The sequence below is a fragment of the Hyperoodon ampullatus genome (assembly GCF_949752795.1).
Source record: "Hyperoodon ampullatus genome assembly, chromosome: 19".
Lineage (NCBI taxonomy): Eukaryota > Metazoa > Chordata > Mammalia > Artiodactyla > Ziphiidae > Hyperoodon > Hyperoodon ampullatus.
This window is the reverse complement of record NC_136932.1, coordinates 57787557-57812884: the sequence shown is the minus strand read 5'-3', so window position 1 is coordinate 57812884 and position 25328 is coordinate 57787557. Positions and strand designations below refer to the sequence as shown.

At 42.7% G+C, this 25328-nt stretch overlaps 1 protein-coding gene across 1 annotated transcript; it reads left to right on the top strand.

Annotated features, from left to right (window-relative positions):
- Positions 1-256: 256 nt before the first annotated feature.
- PCTP (phosphatidylcholine transfer protein) lies at positions 257-24980 on the top strand (the record flags this gene model as incomplete). The annotated part of the gene is made up of 6 exons (XM_079725797.1): positions 257-397; positions 11409-11526; positions 19628-19707; positions 22667-22838; positions 23719-23786; positions 24915-24980. 6 exons carry the CDS (start codon positions 257-259, stop codon positions 24978-24980), a joined length of 645 nt encoding a protein of 214 aa, XP_079581923.1.
- Between the last annotated feature and the right edge of the window lie 348 nt (positions 24981-25328).

The following is a 25328-nucleotide window of genomic DNA, read 5'->3' as shown; positions in this document are numbered from 1 at the left end:
AGATCAAGTCCGAAGTTTCTCTAGTCTTCTTTCTTTCCCGTCCTTCCGCAGCTCTCGCTCTGCGGAAACCTTCTCTAGGCCCGCCCCTCACTGGCCCCGCCTCCCCTTACCCTCCTCCTCCCAAGTCCCGCCTTCTCCCAATCACTTTTCGGTTCCCTGCCAATCACGCTGGGCCACCATCTCGCCCCGCCCCCGAACACGAACCTAGCCTGTCCTTGGCTTTCCCTGCGGCCTGAGAAGCAGCTACTGCGGAAGGATGGACCTTGGGGCCGGCGGCTTCTCCGAGGAGCAGTTCCGGGAAGCCTGCGCTGAGCTTCAGCAGCCCGCACTTTCCGGGGCCGACTGGGAGCTGCTGGTGGAGACCTTCGGTATCAGCATCTACCGGCTGCTGGACCAGGTAGCTGTAGGCCCGCTGGAGGACCACGGGGCGACAGCATACGGGGTTCCCCTGCCCGCGGGGAGTGCGGGGCTGTAGCCGGAAGTGCGGACCTCGCGGGTCTTCTGGAGCCCAGAGGAGCTAGCTCTGGGGGTGCCTCCCGCTGACTTTGCCCCCTGCTGGTCGCGGGGAGTGGGGAGGTCATCAGAATTTAGGCTCAGGTCTGAGGCCCGACAGGGCAAGTCGTTCGTTACAACTGACTGATAGAGTTAAAAGGTGGGTCTGCTGATCCTTAGCTCCATGCACTTGCCTGCAAGGGACGTGGAGCCCCGCTCCCGGGTGGATGCCAGTGGTGTCTGTGTGGTGGGAAGTATTTTAGGATTGAATAGGTAGAAAAGAGACTGGACTTTTCAGAGAGTGGATGTGCAGGGTGATACGTGTGGGGACAGGAGTGTTGCTGAGAAGGGACCTACTGTCATCTCTAGTCATTTTACTGACTTGCTTCGTTTGGATGCTCCCCGCTTCCTTGTAAATTGGACTTAATAAGTTGTCTGAAGTTTCCCGGGAGAAAGATTAAAAGGGTAGGAGGAATGGATTTGGAGGCCTGCCTGGTGGCTTTTGGAACCAGGTGGAATGATGGCCAGTCATCAGTTGCTCTGTGTGTGGGTAGCTGCATGGCAAGAAGCATAAAAGGCACCCTTAGGCAAGGTAAGTGAAGTTGAGATTTCCTCGCAGAGGATCAGAAGATTAGAGTGTTAGAGAAGGGAGAAGCTCTGAGTGTCTGTGAGTACCAGGGTCACTGGGTACAACAGGATGAACAGGAAGCTCAGTAAAGAGCAGGCAGAATTAATTTCTTAGTGTCATTTCAGCAGTTACCTTGGTGCAAAAATGGACATGTTTTCAGACAACATCCTTTTACCTTCTGACCATTTTATTTTCCACACCAGCTACGCCCAGTCATTTGCCAAGTGTTGTCAGTTCACTGCTCAGATGTATCTGATGTCTGGTCCATTTCCCTTCCCTTTCTTTCCTTTACCTTTGCTACTCTGAGTGGCACCTATTACCTAGAATTGCAGTGACCTCCAAACTAGCTTCTTGGCCTTCCACCTCTCTGATCCCTTCCATCCTACACACTACAGTCCAATCAAGCACCTGAAGGAGAGGTTGTGATCTTATCAGTCTCCTTCCAGTGGCCCTGTTGATTGCAGAATTAATAATAATAATACCTTTGCATGCTTTCTTAGGCTTCAGGCACTGTTTTAAGTGCTTTGCAGGCATTGACTTAATCCTCACATCAATCCCACGTTGTAAGTTACTATGTATGTATATGTAAGGTACTATGACTATCACCTTTTTTTCAATTTGGTAATGGATATCTGGAAAGGTTAAGTTGATTGCTCAAGACTCAGACTGGGATTGGAACTCAGCTATCTAGCTCCAGACCTGTGCTGTAAATATGCTCCTACACTGACTCTGAAAGAGGGCAAGTGCTGCCAGGTGGGCTATGCATGTGGTACTAGGCTGGTCCCAACTCACATTTCCAGCTTTACCTCCCATGGCTTGTCCATACCCCTCCTGTCCTCCAGTCAACCCTGACTGCCCCCTCACCTCACCCCCACGGGCTTGTGCTCTGTTGATTTTGTGCCTTTTATCGCACAACATCCACTGCCTGAGCTGAGACAGAGTGACTGGCATTGTATTATGTATTGTTTCCATTGTGTATTGTTATGTAGCAGGTCCCATCTCCCTCCTGTGGGGAGGATGTGAGTGGTATTCACAATAGTTCCTATCCCTACCAACTGTAAGTCTTATTTCCACCCGTTCTGGGTGTGAGGGCAGTCATGGTACATTGACAAGTCTTTCCAGATAACTTTCGTAAGTTGGAGGCTGTACAATTCCCAAAGGTGTACCCTTGAGCCTCAATAGCTAGGATGGAGGGCCACCTTGATCTCCATCTGTATTAAATGTCAAGAGGCCCTGTTGTGTTGGGTACAAGCCCTTCCTCTTTCTTTCTTGGGTACAAGCCCTTCCTCTTTCTTTCTTCCTTTCCTTTCCTTTCCTTCCTTCCTTCCTTCCTTCCTTCCTTCCTTCCTTCCTCTCTTTCTTTCTTTCTTTCTTTCTTTCTTTCTTTCTTTCTTTCTTTCTTTTCTCTCTCTTTCCTTCTTTCTTTTTAACCAGTTGCCAAGTGATGCTGAAGCTCCTGGTCCACAGACCATACTTTGAGAACCACTGATATATGGGGAGCATCTTGCATGGTGCTCGAGGGGGTTTTGACATTGAGAGGCAGGAGAGGGCCCTAGAGATGAGAAGCAGTGGGAACTGAAAGGTAAGGGTGAGAAAAAAGAGTATCTTAAGACAAAAGCAATGCCCACTTTAAAACTCACTCTCCCTGATTTTTAAATTAGTGGTCACTTGGGAGTGAATGTGGTCCCCTGAACAGTGTTGAGAAGTTCCTCTGGAGAGAAAGGCCATGGGTTACTTACATAAGCTTTCCCAGGGATCTGCAGTCAGATCTCGCTGGAGCTTTAGGCTGGTTACCATGCCTGTAGACATTGTGAACTGCCAATAGATGGTGTGAAACTGGTGTGCAGAGGCTCACATCATTGTTTTAGACCAAGAAAATGTTGGACTGAAAAGATCTGGCTGAGCGCTTGACTTCTTCTGTTTTTAAACCAAGCGTCTGGCACTGTGAGAAGGGACTGCCTCTGTCCTCTCACAGGTCTTGTAATCAATGAGTTTGGTGAGGAGCAGACAGTACTTTCCTAGGGACTCTTCTTTCCTATATTGTTGACCTTCTGAAATACTGAGAGCCTGGATTTACTGGGAAAACTCTGTGGTTAGCCAGGCTGGACTGAGAGAAAGTTTGGCCTTTTGGAGGGAAGCAGAGACGTAACTGCCATGAGAACAGATTTACCTCGATGGATGAGAAGCTTCCACTCCCATCCCCCAGGTGGGATCATAATCCAGTTTGCATCATGGGCGTCTTTACTTCCGGATGATAGGACCCTTCTGCTCCCTCCTCCCACCCTTCTGCCTCTCTCTTAAGGGAGGAGTAGGTACCAGTGTGATTGATGGAACAATTGTTGCACCCAGGACACTTACAGAGCCATATTTACTCAGGGGTAGGGCCACCGTGTCTTAAAGCCGAACACCATGTGTTGCCTCCTTCTACTTCCTGCCGCTGATTGAGGCTAACTCTCTCTCTCTCTCTGTCTCTCTGTCTCTGGTCTCTTTCTCTGTCTCTGTGTCTCTCCTATTTCGTCTTTCCTGAACATACAGCTGGATGGACATGTCAGAGCCTCAGTTCTCCCTCTCCTCACTTGTCTCTCAGGATGAGGGTGTGGTATGAGGCAGTATGAAGATGCTGGTCCCAAGATTTAGATTTGGGGGACTTACAGGGTAGGGGTGAGTAGGATCCCCCTCTTCTGTCTGCAGGTATAAGTCGAACTTTGTGCTCCACAGCTGCCTTTGGGCTGTGTGAATGTGTCCTAGTGAGAAGAAACCTCCAAAATATTGGTTCATGACCCATTCAAGCAGTCTTTCAGGACCTATTGTGTGCTTGCATTTTGCTAAGCCCTGGTGATGCCTGATGAAGAAGACAAAGTTCATGTCTTCCAGAAGCTTTAAGACAATAAAACAGGCACTTTTTTTGCTATGTAGATCTGAGCACCTTACCTAATACCATTTTTCTTCTGCCTGAAAAGCTTCTTTTAACATTCCTTCCAGAGGAGGTCTGCTACTGATGAACTCCCTCAGTTTTTATTTGTCTGAAAAACTTTTTATTTCTCCTTCACTCTTGAAGGACAGTTTCATTGGATATAGAATTCTAGTCAGTAACTTATTTCTTTCAAAATATTATATATTTCACTCCACCCTCTTTTTGCAGGGTGGATTCTCAGGAGATGTCTGTTGTAGTTCTCATCTGTATTCCTCTGTAGGTAAAGTGCTCCCCCATCCCTCCTGCTACAGCATCTTTCAAGATTTTCTTTTTCTCTTTGGTTTTCTGAGTTTGAATATGATTGATTTAAGACCTTTTGGTGTTTCTTTTGTATGGTGTGCTCAAGATTGGCAGATTTACTTTGAAGGGTGGTCTGAGCTTAGATGGTAAACCGCCATGTGATTCAAAATAAAATATAATATATTTGGGGCTTATGACACAAAGATTTCTCTCTTGCATGTGGAATTGCAGTACAACTCTAGTAATTCAGAGTTTTCCTGGGGTGTATGTTTTAGAAGTGGTGGTGGCAATGGTCTAAAGCAGGGACTGTGAATTTTTTTATGTAAAGAGCCAAATAGAAAATATTTTAGGCTTTACAAGCTAAGAGGCAAAATGGAGGTAATTATGTATTGACTTATATAACCACTTAAAAATGTAAAAAACATTTTTAGCTTGTGGACTGTGACAAATAGCCAGCATGACAGATTTAGCAACCCTGGTCTAACGTACAGTTTTGATGCCTAATTGCTCTGTCGCTTTAGGGTTTATGAACCTAAGACCCTAGCTGGGTCTCTGCTTCCCAATCTACAAGCTGGAGATAATTCCTGTCCTGCCAGATTTGTACAGGGATCCAATGAGAGGATACATTTTGAAGCACCTTGTAAATTGAATGGTGTTTGGTTGTGAGATATAGCAAGGGTGATCTATGTCCCCATGTACCCACCACAGGCCTGGTTTACACTTGTCCTGGTGAAACATTTTACAACACCTCTCTCACTCAAAAGTGTTCTGGTTGGAATGATAAATTATATGGTCACCCTAATGCTATATATGCACCCGGAGGGCTTATTAATTTATCTAATGACATGTTGGGAGAGGCCAGTGACTATTTGAGGCAGGATCATAGACGTTGAACTCTGCGGTCACATCGCTAGCTTCAAGTCCAGATTCTGTTACAACTAATGAACTTCAAGTTCATCAGTTGTGTGACCTTGGGTGGGTTTCATAACCTTTTATTTTTATTTTAATAGCTTTTTTGAGGCTGAGGGACTCATGGAATGCTCATGGGAGCATCTCAGTGGGAGGTCCATCCTGGGTGGTCTGGTGCAGGAACACTGGCTTGGGGACTGGAAGGAACAGTTTCCCATCCACGCTTTGCCACCAAGAGTCATCAGCTGACTCTTGGCGAGTCACTGTCACCTTTTCCATAAAGGTCTAAGACCCCTTCCAGCTCTAAGAGCTTGTGTTGTCTTTACTGAAATTGTTAGCTTGCCATTTGGAACAGTGGCTTGGAGCAAATGTGCAGAGAGACTAGAGCTAAATTAGAAGACTTTGTGGGAAGAAGGGGCCAGTGTCACCCTCTTTCTGGCTGTCCCAAGTGTTAACTGTAGGACTCAGGCAACTAATGTAGCGTCTTTGAGCTTCATTTCCTCATGTAAAGGTGGAGATGACACCAATGCCCCTATTGATACCACAGGGCTATGTTGAGATTATATGACATAATGAATATAAAACTGAAAACTGCACTGTGTTTAGAGAAACAAATGCTAGTGTTATTGAAAGAACCTACAGCAGGTCCGAGTGATTGGAAGACTTCAAATGCATAATACATGATTGTTACAGTGACTGCTGACAGATCACCAAAGGAAATACATTCCAAGCTGAACAACCAAGTATAAGACTATGCTTGATTGTTTTCTCAGGGCCAAGAACATAGTGGGTCCATAAATTTTTTCTGAGTTACATAGTGGAAGGAGGTGGAACTTTCTATGATAGTGTGTGTGAAGTTTCAGATATCTGTGCAAAATTAAATGTGCTTCAATTTAATGTCCATTAATAGTGTCCATTATCTCTTCTCTTCCTTGACAATTCATTTTAGTAATGCTTATGTATTTCTGTACTATTTTAATGCTTTACACATAGTCATATTTGCTTGTGATGTTTTGTCAGTCTACTTTTCTCCTTAAAATAATGTTAAAGGAAAAACAAACCTGGACTTAGGGTTGGGGAATATTGTAGTAGGGAGAATACTTTGACCATAAGATCCACGAGTATCTCAGAAGTGAGACAGAAAGGTCTTTCTTTTATAGAGAGAAGTCAGCAAGGCTAGAAGCCATGTGTGGGCAAGTGAGATGAAGGTGGCCTGACTGGAGAATAGAACAGAGAATATCTTACCCTGAGGCCAGTGCGTTCTCAGGAGGTGCTGGATGCTGACTCAGGCTGAGGCTGGGCCAAATTTTAGGGTCTGGAGGAAGGAGAGGTGCTTAACTAGCTTGGTTAACAAGTATTTTGTTCCAATTGATCAGTGGAATAAGCAGTTTAGCTAATCATTTACAGGGCAATGAAAGGGAATTTAGAGGCTCTATGTCTGCCCTTGTGACAGGTAAACAAGGGGCGTGTGTGTGAGTCTCATTTAAGTCATGAGGGGAAAGGTGGTTCTTTTGTGATAAGCAGTTTTCTGGAACCCAAAGGGTGGGAGATTTTCTTAACCTCTACTGTTTTTCTGGGATGACAGAGCTCAAGTACAATTCTCAGTAAGAACTACTTGTAATAATTAGGATTGCTTTTAGCTGCAAGTAACAAAAAACTGGATTAACAATGACTTAAACAAAGAGGGGTTTATTTTTCTCACCTAACAGGTAGTTCAGAGGTTAGCAGTTGCTGGCATTGGTTTAGCTGATCAACGATGTTAATAAAACTCTGAATATTTTCACTCTGCTTTCTCATGTTTGTTGTCTTTTAGTCACAAAATAGCTGCTGCAGCTCCAGAATCATATACATATTCAAAACAAGAGGGAGGTGTCTTACGGCTATTACCTCTACTTGTATAGGAGACGAGGAAAGTTTTTAGCTGTGCACGTGGCCATAGGGGTTCTCTTAGTAAGAAAGAGAGTATATGCTATAACGAATCTTCTGTTTCTTCTGAGAATTATATTCTACACATGATATTGACTGATTCTCTACCATTGAATAATTCCTTTACCATGTCAAGTATAGGAAATTAGATATCCTATAAATGGAGCATTAGAAAATCATGCAGTGTGTTTTACTTTAGATAAAAAAAAATTGAGCCATTCTTAGAAGTGGTTTTCTGGAGGACCTTCAGGAAAAGCCAAAAACCTCTTCAGTAAACTTGTTTGGATATATTTATTGAAATGGTAGTATGTTTGGAAACATATCTGCAACAAATGTTGTACAGGAATTATATCTCTAATTTGAAAGAGACTAAATACTGAAGTTTTATGTGGGCAATACTAGAAACATTGCCCAAATAAAACTAAGGTTTGTGTTCTTTTTCTATTAAATTGTTTGTACAAACAATGGTACCTAATCCTGGGAAGATGCTCCTTTGCTACTGGTGAGAGTATAAATAGGTAAACATTTTTCTTAAAGGCTTAGAAAAAGTAAAAAGAGCATTAAAATGTTAATGTCCTTTACCCTAAAATTTATCTCTAAGGAAGAATTTGCTTTCCTTGTGAAAATGTTAGAATTATGAACCAAGTTTGTCCATACAGAATCATTTTTCCAGCAATGTTCATAATTGTGAAAATATATGGAAACAGAAATAACTTACAAGAATAATTAAATTAGTTGTTATTGCTCCATAGTTTCAAAATAATATAGTTAAAAATAGGAATACAAGCTGTTTATACCATCTTACTCCCATTTTATAACACGTAGAAGTATTTATTTACTCAAAAAACATGTCAAATATTTCCAGTGGGTACTTGTGGATTATGGAATTTCACATCATTTTAATTTTCTTTATTATTTTTGGCATTTTCTAATTTTCCTTAATGAATATGAATTATTTCTATAATTATAAAAAATTCACTTTATTTTGTAAAAGATATAATGAAAATGTGAGTATGTTTGCTGAGACCCTGTTTTGAAAGAAATAAGGAGTGAAAAAGTGCTTTGATCCAAGAATTTGGGTGGGGTTGCTCAGAGCCTGAAAAGAACATTTTATTGATAGACTAGAAAAGATGTCACAAAGCATTTTGTCCTCTGGAGTTCTGGCATTTCTCAGTTCTGCCACGAAGGAAGTGTTTAAAGGAAGTTGTCACAATAGTTCATTCTTTGGTATTCAGGTTAATCACATCTTTCTATTTTTCTCTTCCTAGAGAGCTTTCTGTTTTTCTTTTCTGTGATATGTACAGACTGAGGTTACTAGGGCTGAAACTATATTCAGAGGGATGGGAACCAATTCTAGAAAACTGTCTTAATTCATCCAGATAACCAAAGGTAACTCATGTGGAGTTGAGGAGATCATTATCTCTATACATAATTATCCCTTTTGCTTAGTATGTGTAGAAAATGGGGACCCAGTACTCCTGAACAGAAGCTAATTGTCCCTCTCCTAAGACATTAAAATGTGTGTGGGTGTAGATGTGTGGTGTGTACAATCCCTCACTCTCTCCCCATCTGTGAGCTTGAGGGGAGGAGACAAGAATGGAGGGAGTTGTTTCTCTTGAGTCCTGCCTTTCCTATGGGGCATCCATGGCACAGCACGTAAGGGGGTCACACTTACCAGCTTGTCATTTGCTGGTTGGAAACCCTTGGTATAAAGCCACATACTTTTAGAGCTGAAACATCCTTATGAATTCAGTTTCAATTTTACCTTCCATTTCCTGCCTGGTACTTTCATATACATCTGAGATTCCTAAACTGGGATATGCTTATCCCTGGGTTATGCCACCTGAGTCAGGAGACACTTGAAGCCTCAGGATCTCTAGAAAGATTCCCCATGTTTACTCCTTGACCTCAGATAAGTCCCTGGAATGGTGTTTAAGAAGATGGGTTCATTCATGTTTGATTAGCCAATCAGATTGCGTTAGCACGTGGAAATATGAATACATATAAAAGCTTCGTTTTTGTTTGTTTGTTTGCTTTTGCACTGAAATTAAGAGACATCGATTTAATTTTAACAATAGAGCCTTTAGACAAGGTGAGGTTCAGGAATTGTTAGCTGCCATTGTACGGAGAGTGAAGCTTGTAGTGTCACCAACTCCAGCCCAGAACCCTCACAGAATATGGCTTAACATGAAAACAAGGCAAATCTCTTATACTTAGGAATCTAGATATGGTCTTTTGCTGAATAAAAGGGACTAGTATGATTTGAGGCTGGTGTGTTGCCCCCTTTTCATTCCTTTATACACAAGTCTTTTATAGGGACTTCCCTGGGGGTCCAGTGGTTAAGACTTCACCTTCCAATGCAGTGGGTGAGGGTTCAATCCCTGCTCGGGGATCTAAGATCCCACATGCCTCATGGCAAAACCCCCAAAACATAAAACAGAAGCAATATTGTAACAAATTCAATAAAGACTTAAAAAAAATAAAGACACTTATAGAAAAATCCTGTCTTGGAATTGGTAAAACAATGTGTTGGGTTTCATTACACCCCATGGATATCTAAAACAGTAGTCTGAACCCTGAATGCTAGCTACCTATATGATACCCCTACATGGATGTTTAATAAGCATCTCAAACTCAACTTGCCTAAGGTAGAACTCTTGGTTACCCTGCAGCCCACAAATACCTCCTCTGCAAGTTTTCTCTGTCTTAGAAAATAGATCTCCCATCTACCTGGTTGTTTAAGCAAATGTTATAAGAATTATCCTCAACTCTTTGTTTTCTCTGTCCCTGCAGCCAGTCTGTCAGCAATTCCTGTTGACATTACTTCCAAAATGTGTCCCTAAATCACTGACTTCTCCCCATCACTGTTGTTACCTTCCTGTCTAATCACCATCATCTCTTTTCTGGACCATTGCACTGGTCTTCTAACTCAGGGGTCCCCAATCCCCGGGCCATGGACTGGTGCTGGTCCGTGGCCTGTTAGGAACCGCACTGCACAGCAGGAGGTGAGTGGCAGGTGAACGAGCGAAGCTTCATCTGTATTTACAGCCACTCCCCATCGCTCGCCTTACCTCCTGAGCTCCACCTTCTGTCAGATCAGCAGTGGCATTAGAAGCCCATAGGAGTGCAAACCCTACTGTGCATTGCTCACATGAGGGATCTAGGTCGTCTGCTTCTCATGAGAATCTAATGCCTAATGATCTGAGGTGGAGCTGAGGCCGTGATGCTAGTGCTCGGGAGTGGCTGCAAACACAGATTATCATTGGCAGAGAGGTTTGACTGCACAGAGACCAAAATAAATCAATTGCTTGCAGACTCATTTCAAAACCCTATCAGTGAATGGCAAGTGAAAACAAGCTCATGGCTCCCACTGATTCTGCATTAGGGTGAGTTATATAATTATTTCATTAAATATTGCAATGTAATCATAATAGAAATAAAGTACACAATAAATGTAATGCACTTGAATCATCCCGAAACCATCCTCCACCCTGGTCCGTGGAAAAATTCTCTTCCACAAAACCGGTCCCTAGTGCCAAAAAAGTTGGGGACCGCTGTTCTAACCCATCTCCTTGCTCCCTTATGATCTATTTTCTACCAAGCAACAAGAATCATCTTTTAAAAGTCATCCCCTATTTAAAGTCATTCCCATATTTAAAATTATTTGTTGGTTTTCCATAGCAGTTATAAAAATATGTTCACTCCTTTACCCTGGTTTACAAAGCCCTTTGGGCATGGCCTCTACTACCTCTGTGACCTCAGCCCCTACCACTCTCCCCCATCACAGTTCTCTGGACCCCCTGACTTTCTGTTCTGTGAGCAAGGCAAACCATCGGGCCCCCTCCCAACCAGAAGTGGACTTCCCTCATCTTCCCATGGCTGGATCCTTCTAATATTTAGAAGAAACCGTTCTGATAAATCCCTCATAGAGACATTTCCTGAACACCCGATGATATAGGACGCACCACCAGCCCACCAAAACTAGACACCATTTATCACATAACCCTCTTTTATCCTACTTAAATTACCTGGATAGCATATAGCTGTCACCACCTCCAATGCCTAAGGCCAAATATAAGACCCATGAGAGCAGGCTCCTCATCTGCTTTTTCACTATTGTTTCACTAAGACCAAGAGGAGGTGCTCAACAATGGTGCTGCGTGAACAGCTGTTTTTCATATGCTGTGTAATCTCAACCTGAGAATAAATAGGTTGTTTCTATCTGTTCTGTTTTTATAGCAGACTGGAGTGTATGAGTATAAGGTCTTTGGCATCCTGGAGGATTGCTCACCGGATCTACTTGCAGATGTCTATATGGACTTAGACTATAGAAAACAGTGGGACCAATATGTTAAAGGTGAGTGACACTTACAATTTAACAAAACCAGTTAGAAAGTAGAATCTAATGTTATTTATTCTAGCCAGCAGTAAGCACAAGGTTTAATTTTTACTATATTATGTTTCATTTTTAATTTTGGCATATATGTCTTAAAGTTCTAGGTTAAAATGTGACTTTGCTAATCTTAGGATTTGCTCCTTGCATATTCTTAGAGTCACTCTCCAGTTTGCTGTGAGGGCTGCTTTGTTCTTATTATAAGTTCGTTGTCACCTCATAAACCTAGGTGGTCATGGAAGGCTTCTTGGAGGAGGTGGTACCCAAGCTTTGTTTCAGAGGTTGAATCAGAGTTTTGTAAATGGCAAGAATACCTATATGTGAAGAGGTGAGAGGGTGAGGGGGTGAGTGGATAAAGGGCATCTGAGGTCTAGGGAACAGCATGAGTAAAGCGAGGAAGGCGTGAAACAACAGGAAATATTAAAAAACTGTGAGCAGTCGGGTGCTACTGAGTTGCTGGGGTAGCAGAATCTGGAACGAGGGTGGGAGGAGGGTCCAGAGCCCCAAGGGCCTAGGCTGGCCACCTGGCTACACTTCTTAGGGTTTCGCTAGAAGTGAGGGAGAATTATGAGAAGCATTAGATAGGGCTCTTCCTGCCGCTTAGAGTGGGGAGTGGCCTCTGCCATCCCAGTCACAGCGGGATAGATACGCAGCAGCTAGCCCAGGGACACAGAAACCCTGACATACCCTTGCTGTGGTCAGGAATCTTAGTTGCAAGTAACCAAGCACTAACAAATGTCAGTGTAAGAAAAGGAGAAAGCGTTTCTTTGTTGTTGCTGTTCATGGAATTGAAAAGTGCATAGATGTCTGGCTTCCAGGTCAGCTACATCCAATACTTTATATCTCCAGCTTGACTGTGTTTTCTTCTGTGTTGACCTCATTCTCAGGCAGATTGTTATGTCATGGCAAAGTTGCCACCAGAGGGTGCAGGCTTACATTCTAACCATGTACATAACCCCAGAGGAGTAGGAGCTTTCCTACTGATGCAGCCAGAGTCCCAGGGTTGGCTCTCATAGACTAAATATGGATCATATACTTACTTCCTGGGGACATTTATCATGGTTTTGGGTCACTTTGTGCTATCAAATAGCCTTCCTATCTAGGGGGAATTGTGATGCCACCTATTCAAGGGAGAAGCCACAAGTTCTGTGTCCATCTCTCCAGCAGACATCGTTCACTCGTGTGCTGTAGACATTGGAAGAGCCTCTGATGTGTGGTACTTGGCATCAGTGTTCCACACTATGAAGTATGTTCCAGAGACAGCAGTAGTTTGGCTTCTCTGGAGCCATCCTGAGGTTCTAACCTAACTCTGGTCCTCCTAGATCTTCTGTAAACTGCACGAGAGCCTTTAAAAAAAACACTTTGGCCTAAACTTGCTAGAGTTGCAAGCCAAGACTCTGTCCACACACGCCTTCCCTAAACTAATCACCTTGGCCATGTCTGGCCCAATATCCCACCCCTATAATTAATGCCGAGTCAGTCCTGCTTAAACCACATGGTAAAGGAGAAAAAGGAGATGCTGGTCCAAGAAGCGGAGAGCCACAGCTGAGCAGGCAAAGCAACAGATGTCCACTCCTTCCCTTCCTCTCAAGGGCATCTTCAGCCTCCTGTACCAGTGGGCTGGCAAGTTCTTTACCCCATGGTCTGCTTCTAATAGATTTCATTTTTTCAAAAGCTAAATTAATTAACACATTGCCACAGTTAGTATCTCCTCAAGGGACTCTCTTGGTTCCTTCAGCAGCCTTGGTGTAGCGCCTTCTCTAAATGGTTAGTTAGAAGCTTCCTGCACAGCTTGGGGGCAGAGGCTGCACACTTCATAGCATTCCTTTGCTATCTCCCTACAAGAGCTGATGCTATATGCACTATATGCATGGTGGATATTAAGGAGATTTGGTCCCTGTAGCTGTGGTATAAAGCAACATAGGAGAGAGGAAAGAAAGTTAGGGTTAGCACAGTTAAGCAAACTTCTAGCTGTTTAGAAAGGACACTGCCCTCTCTGGAAACTTCGTTTCCCAATTGAACACACTAGACTGGGTCGCTCAGTCCCAGGACACCTGTAATATGTCAAGAAATCTAAAGGGGGGGCATAAGGACACAACAGTAAAACATTTGATACTCTAGTGACATCTGGTGGTTTCCCTGAATTTTTTTTTTTTTTTTTTTTTTTTTTGCGGTACGCGGGCCTCTCACTGTTGTGGCCTCTCCCGTTGCGGAGCACAGGCTCCGGACGCGCAGGCTCAGCGGCCATAGCTCACGGGCCCAGCCACTCCGTGGCATGTGGGATCTTCTCAGACCGGGGCACGAACCCGTGTCCCCTACATTGGCAGGCGGACTCTCAACCACTGCGCCACCAGGGAAACCCGGTTTCCCTGATTTTTAAACCTGAAAATTTATTTTTTAATGCCTAATTTTATTTCACTGCATTTGTTTGAGAGTGTTGTTTGTGCTATATGATGAACAATTTTTGCTGGGTTCCTTAATTTTTACTCTGTTTTTTATCTACTAAACTCCGCCCCTGGGCAGCAAACTTTCAGTGGTAGTAAGTCTGATTTTTCTAGAATTCTGTGCCTTATGAGTGAGTGGTTTATCATCCCTACAGGATCATCATATCAAAGCTTCTTGTTTTTTTTTTTTCCTGAATTTTTGAATTTTATTTTATTTATTTTTTTGAACAGCAGGTTCTTACTACTTATCCATTTTATACATATTAGTGTATACATGTCAATCCCAATCTCCCAATTCATCACACTGCCATCCTCCCACTGCCACTTTCCCCCCTTGGTGCCCACACATTTGTTCTCTCCATCTGTGTCTTTATTTCTGCACTGCAAACCGGTTCATATGTACCATTTTTCTAGGTTCCACATATATGCGTTAATATACGATATTTGTTTTTCTCTTTCTTACTTCACTCTGTATGACAGTCTCTAGATCCACCCATGTCTCTACGAATGACCCAATTTCGTTCCTTTTTATGGCTGAGTAATATTCCATTGTATATATGTACCACATCTCCGTATCCATTCGCCTGTCGATGGACATTTAGGTTGCTTCCATGACCTGGCTATTATAAATAGTGCTGCAGTGAACATTGGGGTGCATGTGTCTTTTTGAATTATGGTTTTCTCTGGGTATATGCCTAGTAGTGGGATTGCTGGGTCATATGGTAATTCTATTATTAATTTTTAAGGGAACCTCCATACTGTTCTCCATAGTGGCTGTATCAATTTACAATCCCACCAATAGTGCAAGAGGGTTCCCTTTTCTCCACACCCTCTCCAGCATTTGTTGTTTGTAGATTTTCTGATGATGCCCATTCTAACTGGTGTGAGGTGATACCTCATTGTAGTTTTGATTTGCATTGCTCTAATAATTAGTGATGTTGAGCAGCTTTTCATGTGCTTCTTGGCCATCTGTATGTCTTCTTTGGATAAATGTCTATTTAAGTCTTCTGCCCATTTTTTGATTGGGTTGTTTGTTTTTCTGATATTTAGCTTCATGATCTGTTTATATATTTTGGAGATTAATCCTGTGTCTGTTGATTCATTTGCAAATATTTTCTCCCATTCTGAGGGTTGTCTTTTCATTTTGTTTGTAGTTTCCTTTGCTGTGCAAAAGCTTTTAAGTTTCATTAGGACCCATTTTTTTATTTTTGTTTTTATTCCCATTACTCTAGGAAGTGGATCAAAAAGATCTTGCTGTGATTTATGTCAAAGAGTATTCTTCCTATGTTTTCCTCTAAGAGTTTTAAAGCATCTGGTCTTACATTTAGGTCTCTAATCCATTTTGAGTTTATTTTTGCGTATGGTGTTAGGGAGTATTCTAATTTCATTCTTTTATATGTAGCTGTCCAGTTTCCCCAGCACGACTTATTGAAGAGACTGTCTTTTCTCCATTGTATATCCTTGCCTCCTTTGTCATAGATTAGGTGACTATACGTGCATGGGTTTATCTCTGGGCTTTCTATACTGTTCCATTGATCTGTATTTCTGTTTTTGTGCCAGTACCATATTGTCTTGATGACTGTAGCTTTGTAGTGTAGTCTGAAGTCAGGGAGTCTGATTCCTCCACCTCCGTTTTTTTCCCTCAAGACTGCTTTGGCTATTTGGGGTATTTTGTGTCTCCATACAAATTTTAAGATTTTCTGTTCTAGGTCTGTAAAAAATGCCATTGGTAATTTGATAGGGATTGCATTGAATCTGCAGATTGCTTTGGGTAGTATAGTCATTTTCACAATATTCATTCTTCCAGTCCAAGAACATGGTATATCTCTCCATCTGTTTGTATCATCTTTAATTTCTTTCATCAATGTCTTGTAGTTTTCTGCATACAGGTCTTTTGTCTCCCTAGGTAGGTTATTCCTAGGTATTTTATTCTTTTTGTTGCAATGGTAAATTGGAGTGTTTCCTTAATTTCTCTTTCAGATTTTTCATCATTAGTATATAGGAATGCAAGAGACTTCTGTGCATTAATTTTGAATCCTGCAACTTTACCAAATTCATTGATTAGCTCTTGTAGTTTTCTGGTGGCATCTTTAGGATTCTCTTTGTATAGTATCATGTCATCTGCAAACAGTGACAGTTTTACTTCTTTTCCGATTTGGATTCATTTTATTTCTTTTTCTTCTCTGATTGCCATGGCTAGGACTTCCAAAACTATGTTGAATCATAGTGGTGAGAGTGGACATCCTTGTCTTGTTCCTGTTCTTAGAGGAAATGCTTTCAATTTTTCACCATTGAGAATGATGTTTGCTGTGGGTTTGTCGTATACGGCGTTTATTATTTTGAGCTAGGTTTGCTGTTTGCCCACTTTCTGGAGAGTTTTTATCATAAATGGGCATTGAAGTTTGTCAAAAACTTTTTCTTCATCTATTGAGATGATCATATGGTTTTTATTCTTGAGTTTGTTAATATGGTGTATCACATTGATTGATTTGCATATATTGAAGAATCCTTGCATCCCTGGGATAAATCCGACTTGACCATGGTGTGTGATCCTTTGAATGTGTTTTTGGATTCTGTTTGCTAGAAATTTGTTGAGGATTTTTGCATCTATGTTCATCAGTGATATTGGTGTGTAATTTTCTTTTTTTGCAGTATCTTTGTCTGGTATTGGTATCAGGCTGATGGTGGCCTCCTAGAATGATTTTGGGAGTGTTCCTCCCTCTGTTATATTTTGTAAGAGTTTGAGAAGGATAGGTGTTATCTCTTCTGTAAATACTTGATAGAATTCTCCTGTGAAGCCATCTGGTCCTGGACTTTTGTTTGTTGCAAGATTTTTAATCACAGTTTCAATTTCATTACTTGTGATTGGTCTGTTCATATTTTCTATTTCTTCCTGGTTCAGTCTTAGAAGGTTATACCTTTCTAAGAATTTGTCCATTTCTTCCAGGTTGTCCATTTTATTGGCATAGAGTTGCTTGTAGTAGTCTCTTAGGATGCTTTGTATTTCTGCGGTGTCTGTTGTAACTGCTCCTTTTTCATTTCTAATTTTATTGATTTGAGTCCTCTCCCTCTTTTTCTTGATGAGTCTGGCTAATGGTTTATCAATTTTGTTTATCTTCTCAAAGAACCAGCTTTTAATTTTATTGATCTTTACTATTGTTTCCTTTGTTTCTATTTCATTTATATCTGCTCTGATCTTTATATTTCTTTCCTTCTGCTAACTTTGGGTTTTGTTTGTTCTTCTTTCTCAAGTTCCTTTAGGTGTAAGGTTAGATTGTTTATTTGAGATTTTTCTTGTTTCCTGAGGTAGGCTTGTATTGCTAAAAATTTCCATCTTAGAACTGCTTTTGCTGCATCCCATAGGTTTTGATGAAGTTTATTTATTTATTTTTGCGGTACGCGGGCCTCTCACTGCTGTGGCCTCTCCCGTTGCGGAGCACAGGCTCCGGACGTGCAGGCTCGGCGGCCATGGCTCACGGGCCCAGCCGCTCCGCGGCATGTGGGATCTTCCCAGACCGGGGCACGAACCTGTGTCCCCTGCATTGGCAGGCGGACTCTCAACCACTGCGCCACCAGGGAAGCCCATCCCATAGGTTTTGGATCGTCATTTTTTTTTTTTGTAATTTGTTTTCAGATATTTTTTGATTTCCTCTTTGATTTCCTCAGTGATCTCTTGGTTATTTAGTAGTGTATTGTTTAACTTCCATGTGTTTGTGCTTTTAATGTTTTTTTCCTGTAATTGATTTCTAATCTCATAGCGTTGTTGTCAGAAAAGATGCTTGATATGATTTCAGTTTTCTTACATTTACTGAGGCTTTATTTGTGACCCAAGATGTGATCTATCCTGGAAAATGTTCCATGTGCACATGAGACAAAAGTGTAATCTGCTGTTTTTGGATGGGATGTCCTATAAATATCAATTAAATCTATCTGGTCATTTAAAGCTTGTGTTTCCTTATTAATTTTCTGTTTGGATGATCTGTCCACTGGTGTAAGTGAGGTGTTAAAGTCCCCCACTATTGTGTTACTGTCGATATCCTCTTTTATAGCCGTTAGCAGTTGCCTTATGTATTGAGGTGCTCCTATGTTTGGTGCATATATACTTATAATTGTTATATCGTCTTCTTGGATCGATCCCTTGATCATTATGTAGTGTCCTTTGTCTCTTCTAATAGTCTTTATTTTAAAGTCTATTTTGTCTGATATGAGTATTGCTACTCAAGCTTTCTTTTGATTTCCATTTGCATGGAATATCTTTTTCCATCCCCTCACTTTCAGTCTGTATGTGTCCCCAGGTCTGAAGTGGGTCTCTTATAGACAGCATATATATGGGTCTTGTTTTTGTATCCATTCAGCAAGCCTGTTTCTTCTGATTGGAGCATTTAATCCATTCACATTTAAGGTAATTATCGATATGTATGTTCCTATTACCATTTTCTTAATTGTTATAGGTTTGTTTTTGTAGGTCCTTTTCTTCTCTTGTTTCCCTCTTAGAGAAGTTCCTTTAGCAGTTGTTGTAGAGCTGGTTTGGTGGTGCTGAATTCTCTTAGCTTTCACTTGTTTGTAAAGCTTTTGATTTCTCCATCAAATGTGAATGAGATCCTTGCTGGGTAGAGTAATCTTGGTTGTAGCTTCCTCCTTTTCATCACTTTAAATATATCATGCCACTTCCTTCTGGCTTGTAGAGTTTCTGCTGAGAAATCAGCTGTTAACCTTATGGGAGTTCCCTTGTATGTTATTTGTCATTCTTCCCTTGTTGCTTTCAATAATTTTTCTTTGTCTTTAATTTTTGTCAGTTTGATTACTATGTGTCTCAGCCTGTTTCTCCTTGGGTTTTTCCTGCCTGCGACTCTCTGTGCTTCCTGGACTTGGGTGGCTATTTCCTTTCCCACATTAGGGGGGTTTTTGACTGTAATCTCTTCATATATTTTCTTGGCTCCTTTCTCTGTCTTTTCTCCTTCTGGGACCACTATAATGTAATGTTGTTGTGTTTAATGTTGTCCTACAGGTCTCTTAGGCTGTCTTCATTTCTTTTGATTCCTTTTTCTTTATTCTGTTCTGTGGCAGTGAATTCCACCTTTCTGTCTTCCTGGTCACTTATCCGTTCTTCTGCCTCAGTTATTCTACTATTGACCCCTTCTAGAGTATTTTTCATTTCAGTTATTGTATTGTTCATCTCTGTTTGTTTGTTCTTTAATTCTTCAAGGTGTTTGTTCTTTAATTCTTCTAGGTCTTTGTTAAACATTTCTTGCATCTTCTAGATCTTTGCCTCCATTCTTTTTCCAAGGTCCTGGATCATCTTCACTATCATCATTCTGAATTCTTTTTCTGGAAGATTTCCTATCTCCACTTCATTTAGTTGTTTTTCTGGGGTTTTATCTTGTTCCTTCATCTGGTACATAGTCCTCTGCCTTTTCATCTTGTCTATCTTTCTGTGAATGTGTTTTTTGTTCCACAGGCTGCAGTATTGTATTTCTTCTTGTTTCTTCTGTCTGACCTCTGGTGGATGAGGCTATCTAAGAGGCTTGTGCAAGTTTCCTGATGGGAAGCAAAGCTTCTTGTTAATAGACACCAAAGAGGCTTCTAGATGCAATAACTTCTTTTTTTATTATTATTTTTAGAACTTTATGAAAAAGAATGCAATGGAGAAGCAGTGGTGTACTGGCAAGTCAAGTACCCTTTTCCCATGTCCAACAGAGATGTATCCTTTCCAAAAGCACACCATTACTCAGCTTTTGAAGTGTTTCTGTGCCCCATGGCCATCACCCAATGGTGGTATGTCCAGCAGGTGTGGACAATATTGTCTTTGACTCTTGCACAGACATCTGCTACAGCTGTTGCTTCCTGTGTGGCTTTCAGATTTCCGGGCCTGACCACGTGGAGCATCTGTAATTGTGGTCACGGGAGGGCAGCTCATAGCTTCCTGAAAAGTTTTCTAGGAAATCCTTGTGCCAGAGAATTGGGGACCTGAAAACAACTTTTCATAAAGAGTATTCAGTACACTCTCTCAATCTATACGAAAGGAAGTAGGGACCCAGAGAGGCAATGTGACAAAGGCCCACACTCAGGTGGTTAGCAGCAGACTAGGGGCTGGGACTCAGGCCCCACATTTCCAGCTCCCTCCACCTTCCCTCCTCCTCGAATATTGGATCTGGACACTGTGTGTATGTTTCTTCCCCTCAGTTTCCTTGATTACGGTATGAAGCAGTTGAATGGATGTGAGGAGTCTTAGCTGACACTCCAAGGCTCTATGAAGCCCCTTAGGGCCAGCCTGGGGGGCTTTGATGGACATTTGCTGGATGGGCAGATGGGGTAGAATATAGGCGAAGACAGGTGAGATTTCCACTCCACTGTTCTCTTCAATCATAGCAGCTGAGTGTTTTACACACTGAATTTCCATAAATAATCCTTTTAACAAAGGGTCTGTGGAGGTAAAAGAAAAAGAACTTGGAAACCACTGAACTGGATGATCGCTGGAATGTTTTCTAGCTCTAATATTCTGTAAGTCTGTATGTTCCTAAACAGTTGTTCTTTAGAAAGAAAGGGGGCATGGGGGTGGTTTGTGGGTATTGTTTCTGTGTGTTTTGTGTGTATGTGTCTACCCTGGCCCAGCTAGATTACAGACTCCATAAGGGATTATTTCTGGCACAATTCCCACAGACTGCTAAATACAGGTGGTAGGTATTTCAAGAAATTGTGGTTACTTAATCCCTTAGATTTTATGTTGTTTTCTCTCCTCCTTCCAACAACTGTGCAGGGTAGGAGCCATCATCCCCATCAGTCAGGGAAGGAAACTGAGTCAAAGGGAAGTTCAGAACCCTGCTCAGGTTCTCATCAGTTTCTCACCACTAGTGGGTGGCAGAGGCAGGCCTGGGCCCAGGTCCAGCTGTGACCAGAGAAGGTGATCTGGACCAGGGCAACACCACTTTCTGACCTCATGTGGATACTGCTGGGGGCTATTCTCAGGAGTGGACGCTTGGTGCTCCTTGAAGTTTGGTTTCATTTGCTTTCCAGTGTCACACAGTCCTGTAATGAGTTTCTTAGTCCTTGTATATACACATATGTCTCTCCAACAAGGGCTATTCAATTTTTAGATTAGAGAACAGTGTAATGGAAAAGAACATTAGTTTTGGAGGGAAGGATCCCAGGTTAAGTGTGCGCTCATTTCCTGGTTTGCTCTGTGACCTTGGAAAATGCCCTTCAAATGGGCCTCAGTAAACTAGTGGTTCTCCACTCATAGACTGTGTGCCATGCTGGACCTTCCAACCCTTCAAATAACTCTGTGAAATGGCAGTCAATATATCAAGTTAATTTTTCCTCAGTGGAGTGTCAGGTGATGTCTATCACATGAGCTAAGCAAGGTGTGGGACCATATTTGCTGTGAGGAAAAAATAAAAGACTTGGGAGAGAAATCCGGAGCTAAAGCAACTTCATTCCTTCCCTAAAACATTTAAGAGTTTTACTCATCAGTGCATAGAGAGTGAGGGCAATAGACCATCCTGCAAGGTGCCTGGGGGAGGGGCAGCCCACCGTGGGTGCTGTAGAGCCTCCGAGCTGGTCTGGGGCTGTGGTTGCGGCTGTTGCAGTAAGTGTAACTGTGTTGTACTTACAGTGATTGTTTGGATTATTTTAGGGTTTAATTCCTTCTCCTGTGAAACCTAAAATTCTACTATTGGGAAGTCTAATGAACACATTAAAGAGCTGAGCCCTCTGTAGCTATGAAAATCTCACCAGGTTTTGGAGCCTAATCGTGGTTCAAATTCAGGTCCCATCACTTCAGCTGGCCTATGGGATCTTCAGCAAGTTTCTTTACTTCTCTGAGCCTCAGTTTGGTCATTTGTAAGATGGGGATACTTATGTTGAACTTACAGGGACTTTCTCAGGATCAAAATTGATGCTAACTGTAAAGCACACGATGCATGTATGTGGTAAGGGCTCAATAAGTGGTGATTCTTGTTTCTTAAAATCAAATCATCTTCCCTATAATAGTGCCACAGACATAGTGGTTATTCTATAAGTGTTTATTGAGTTGAAATGGCTTCGTGATTCTTGGTGAACCAGAACCAGCAAGGGCATCTGCCTACTAAATATTCAGGTATTCATGTGTCTTCCTATGATCTCCAGGTGTAAGTCACCCTTCCTGACCATCCTCTGTGCATAGAGGTCAGTGATGAGGGCTTAGGGAGTGGACAAAGAGCAATGGCCCCATTGTTTACTGAGGGCTGCTTCTGCTCTAGTCTCTCTCTAGAGCCCCCACCAAGTCTGCCTGCAGGGCAGTGGTACCGTCTTTTCTTTCAGAGGGAAACCAATCTCAGAAAAGTTGAGTAACCAAGCCAGGATCACACAGCTGATAAGTGACCAATCCTCTGAGATCTCATTGCCTTCTTGGAGAAACAAGGAGTGGGTTCCCCACATAACTAAAAGCAGCAGGGAACCATTCACAGGTGGGTAATACACGCTCTCAAATAAGAACACCAGTTGGAAGGAGCTATGGTTTTGCAGGGCAGGTAGGCAGACAGGGCAGGAAGTGAAGTAACAGTGCAAGGGAGCAAATACCAAGTGGAGGAACAGAATTATCTCCCTTTGCTTCTGGCTTGCGGGCTTTCCTTCTGCTCATCTGAGGTGCTGGCCTTGGTGTCGTGCCTTGACTGGTGGTGTGGTACGTCTATGTGCGGCAGCGGCGAGAGCTGGACCATGAAGGACAGAAGATCCACGTGATCCTGGCCCAGAGCACCTCCGTGCCACAGTTTCCAGAGAAGTCGGGCGTTATTCGGGTGACGCAGTACAAGCAGAGCCTGGCGATCCAGAGCGATGGCAAGAGGAGGAGCAAAGGTAAAAAGGGGGCACGTGTTGGCACACCAGCCAGGACCACCCACGTGAAGGCCAGGCTGACTGCAAGGCACATAAAATGCAGGATGCTTATTCCCTGAGGTCAGAGACTGGGCACGGGTGCAAAAGAAACAAGGGAGACTCAGTTCACCACAGAAGCTTGTCTACAATGCAGCGTGGATGTTTAAATCTGATCAATTCATTCTTTACTGACTCTTGCATCATCCAGATGAAATCAGAACATCCAAGGGAATCAAAACGTTTAGAAACTCAGTTCAGGCTGGTCCTGTCCATGCACACACTGGCCAAGGCAGGGCAGGAGGGCTGGTGGGACCATCTCTGAGGAGGCAGCTCCTGCTCAGCAAAGACCCAGGGACTCAAGACCTGCCTGCCTTGAGTTCCAGCCTCTGGAGAGAGGCTGGGAGGGGTCCATGCGGCCACCTGCTGGACTGGAATCAGTGTGGCCTTGAGGCTGTGGCAAAATCTGAACTTAGTTGTGACGTGTGTTAGATCTGCCACCTTGGGCATGTCACCCCACTCTTCTGTGTCACCATTTTATCATTTATAAACTGGGGTTCAATTTTATCAACTCCTTAGGATTGAGATGATTAGTGAGAGAAATAATAAAATGAGAGACTATCCAAGTCTAGCACTTGCCAGGCATTTAATAAATATCAGCAGAATGTGCCTTGGCTGTTTTCCAAAATGTTTACCTGTGAGTCTCCCGTAAGGCAAGGCAGAGGGGCGAGTCCACTTGAATTCCACGTCACCTCCCTCCTTACTTTCGGGACCTGGATATGAAGGTGGAATGTTTGCAAGGTTTGTTACTGTATCTTTCTAACATGTTTCTTCCTTTTGAATTGTCCTTTCTTTCCCTCTCTAGTTTTCATGTATTACTTCGATAATCCAGGTGGCCAAATTCCGTCCTGGCTCGTTAACTGGGCTGCCAAGGTGAGATCCCAGGAGGCAGGAGGGGAAGTGTGTGTGACAAATGTTGACTTAGCCCATGGAGCTGTCAGGCTGAAGAGGTGTGCTGTCTCAGGCCTCATGATGCTCTTTTATGAGACAGCTCTGTTGAGTGACTATGGTTAGGACTGGGGTTGCCAATACCCAGCACAGAGGCTGGGACAAAAGACAAATAATCTTTACCTGGAATGTCAGCCCTCCCTGCTTTGCTCTGAGACCCCACACCAGGATCACAATAGCCTACCCCTTGTAGGGACAATGGTGCCTGTGGATCCTCTATCTGCTTATGGAGGAGTTAAACAGGCCAACCTGGCCCAGGAGACACCATGTCCAAGCCTGGGGAAGCCTTCAGTTTTTTTAATGGTTATTTTGTTTTTCTGTAAGGAGAGGGAACCACAGTGGTACCCAGATGACTAGAAACTGCCTAGGACCTGGAATCATGCCAACCATTCAGTCTGCTTTATAAGGCCCTACTTACTGGCTGGAAGGCTCACCAATTCCCTGGGAGAGTGAAAAAGCACATAGGTTTTGAGTCAAACACGTGATATTTTGAATCCTGGCCTTGTTTCTGACTGTGTAATCTAGGAAAGCCATCAATTTCTTCCCTCTTAAAAATAGAGATGGATATTCCCACCCTGTGGAGAAGGAGCAAATAGAACAATGTTTGGAGAAAGTCTTGAACAACGTTCAACACTAACTAAAGAATGACATATCCTGCCTCTTGCCCCCAGTCCTTACCATTTTCTAATTCTGTAAAGCAAGTCCTTTCTCTCACTTCTTTGGAAGAATCCCACAGCCTAACCCAATCTCATTTTTGGGTTTTCTTTTTCTTTTGAAAAAATGGTGTCTTAGAAATATCTTAGCTTTTTATTAGCAGAAGTTAAAATATACAACAAGGTCTTGTAACAGTGGCCCCTGCGGTTCAGCCTTACCTGTGCCCTGCATCTCACCTTTTGTCATCATCTGTTGGAATGCTCTGTGGAAATCTGCTCGTGGGCCCTATTGTCATATTTATTACTCCCAAAGCCATCTCCCTTTACCTTTGCCACATCCCGAAGAATTAGGTATAATCCCTGTGAGGACATAGAAGTGACAGTCTCCTTTCCTTTGCAGAAAGGAGTTCCTAACTTCTTGAAAGACATGACGAGAGCCTGTCAGAACTATCACAAGAAAACCTAAGGGAGGGAATTGGGAGCCTTGTGTCCATGGAATGATGTCTCCGGAAGTGCCACAACTGCCAGCGCTCAGCCTGCCTTTCACTTTTTTGTCCTCAGAGACTTGCACGCTCTCCAGCATGTTGTCCCCAAGTGTGTTTGCCTGACGCCCGGCTTCCTTTCCCACTCTTCCTTCCCCAGGACCCACTGCCTTCTTCCACTGTTGAATGTGGGTCAGATTAGGGAAACTTTTGCTTGTTTATTTTTAAAAAGGGGAGTCCTCAGTAAGGAACACAGTCAATCCATTGTGCCATTCTAGGGAGATCTTGGGTGGAGGACTGACAACACCATCTAAGAGTGACTGATCCTGGCA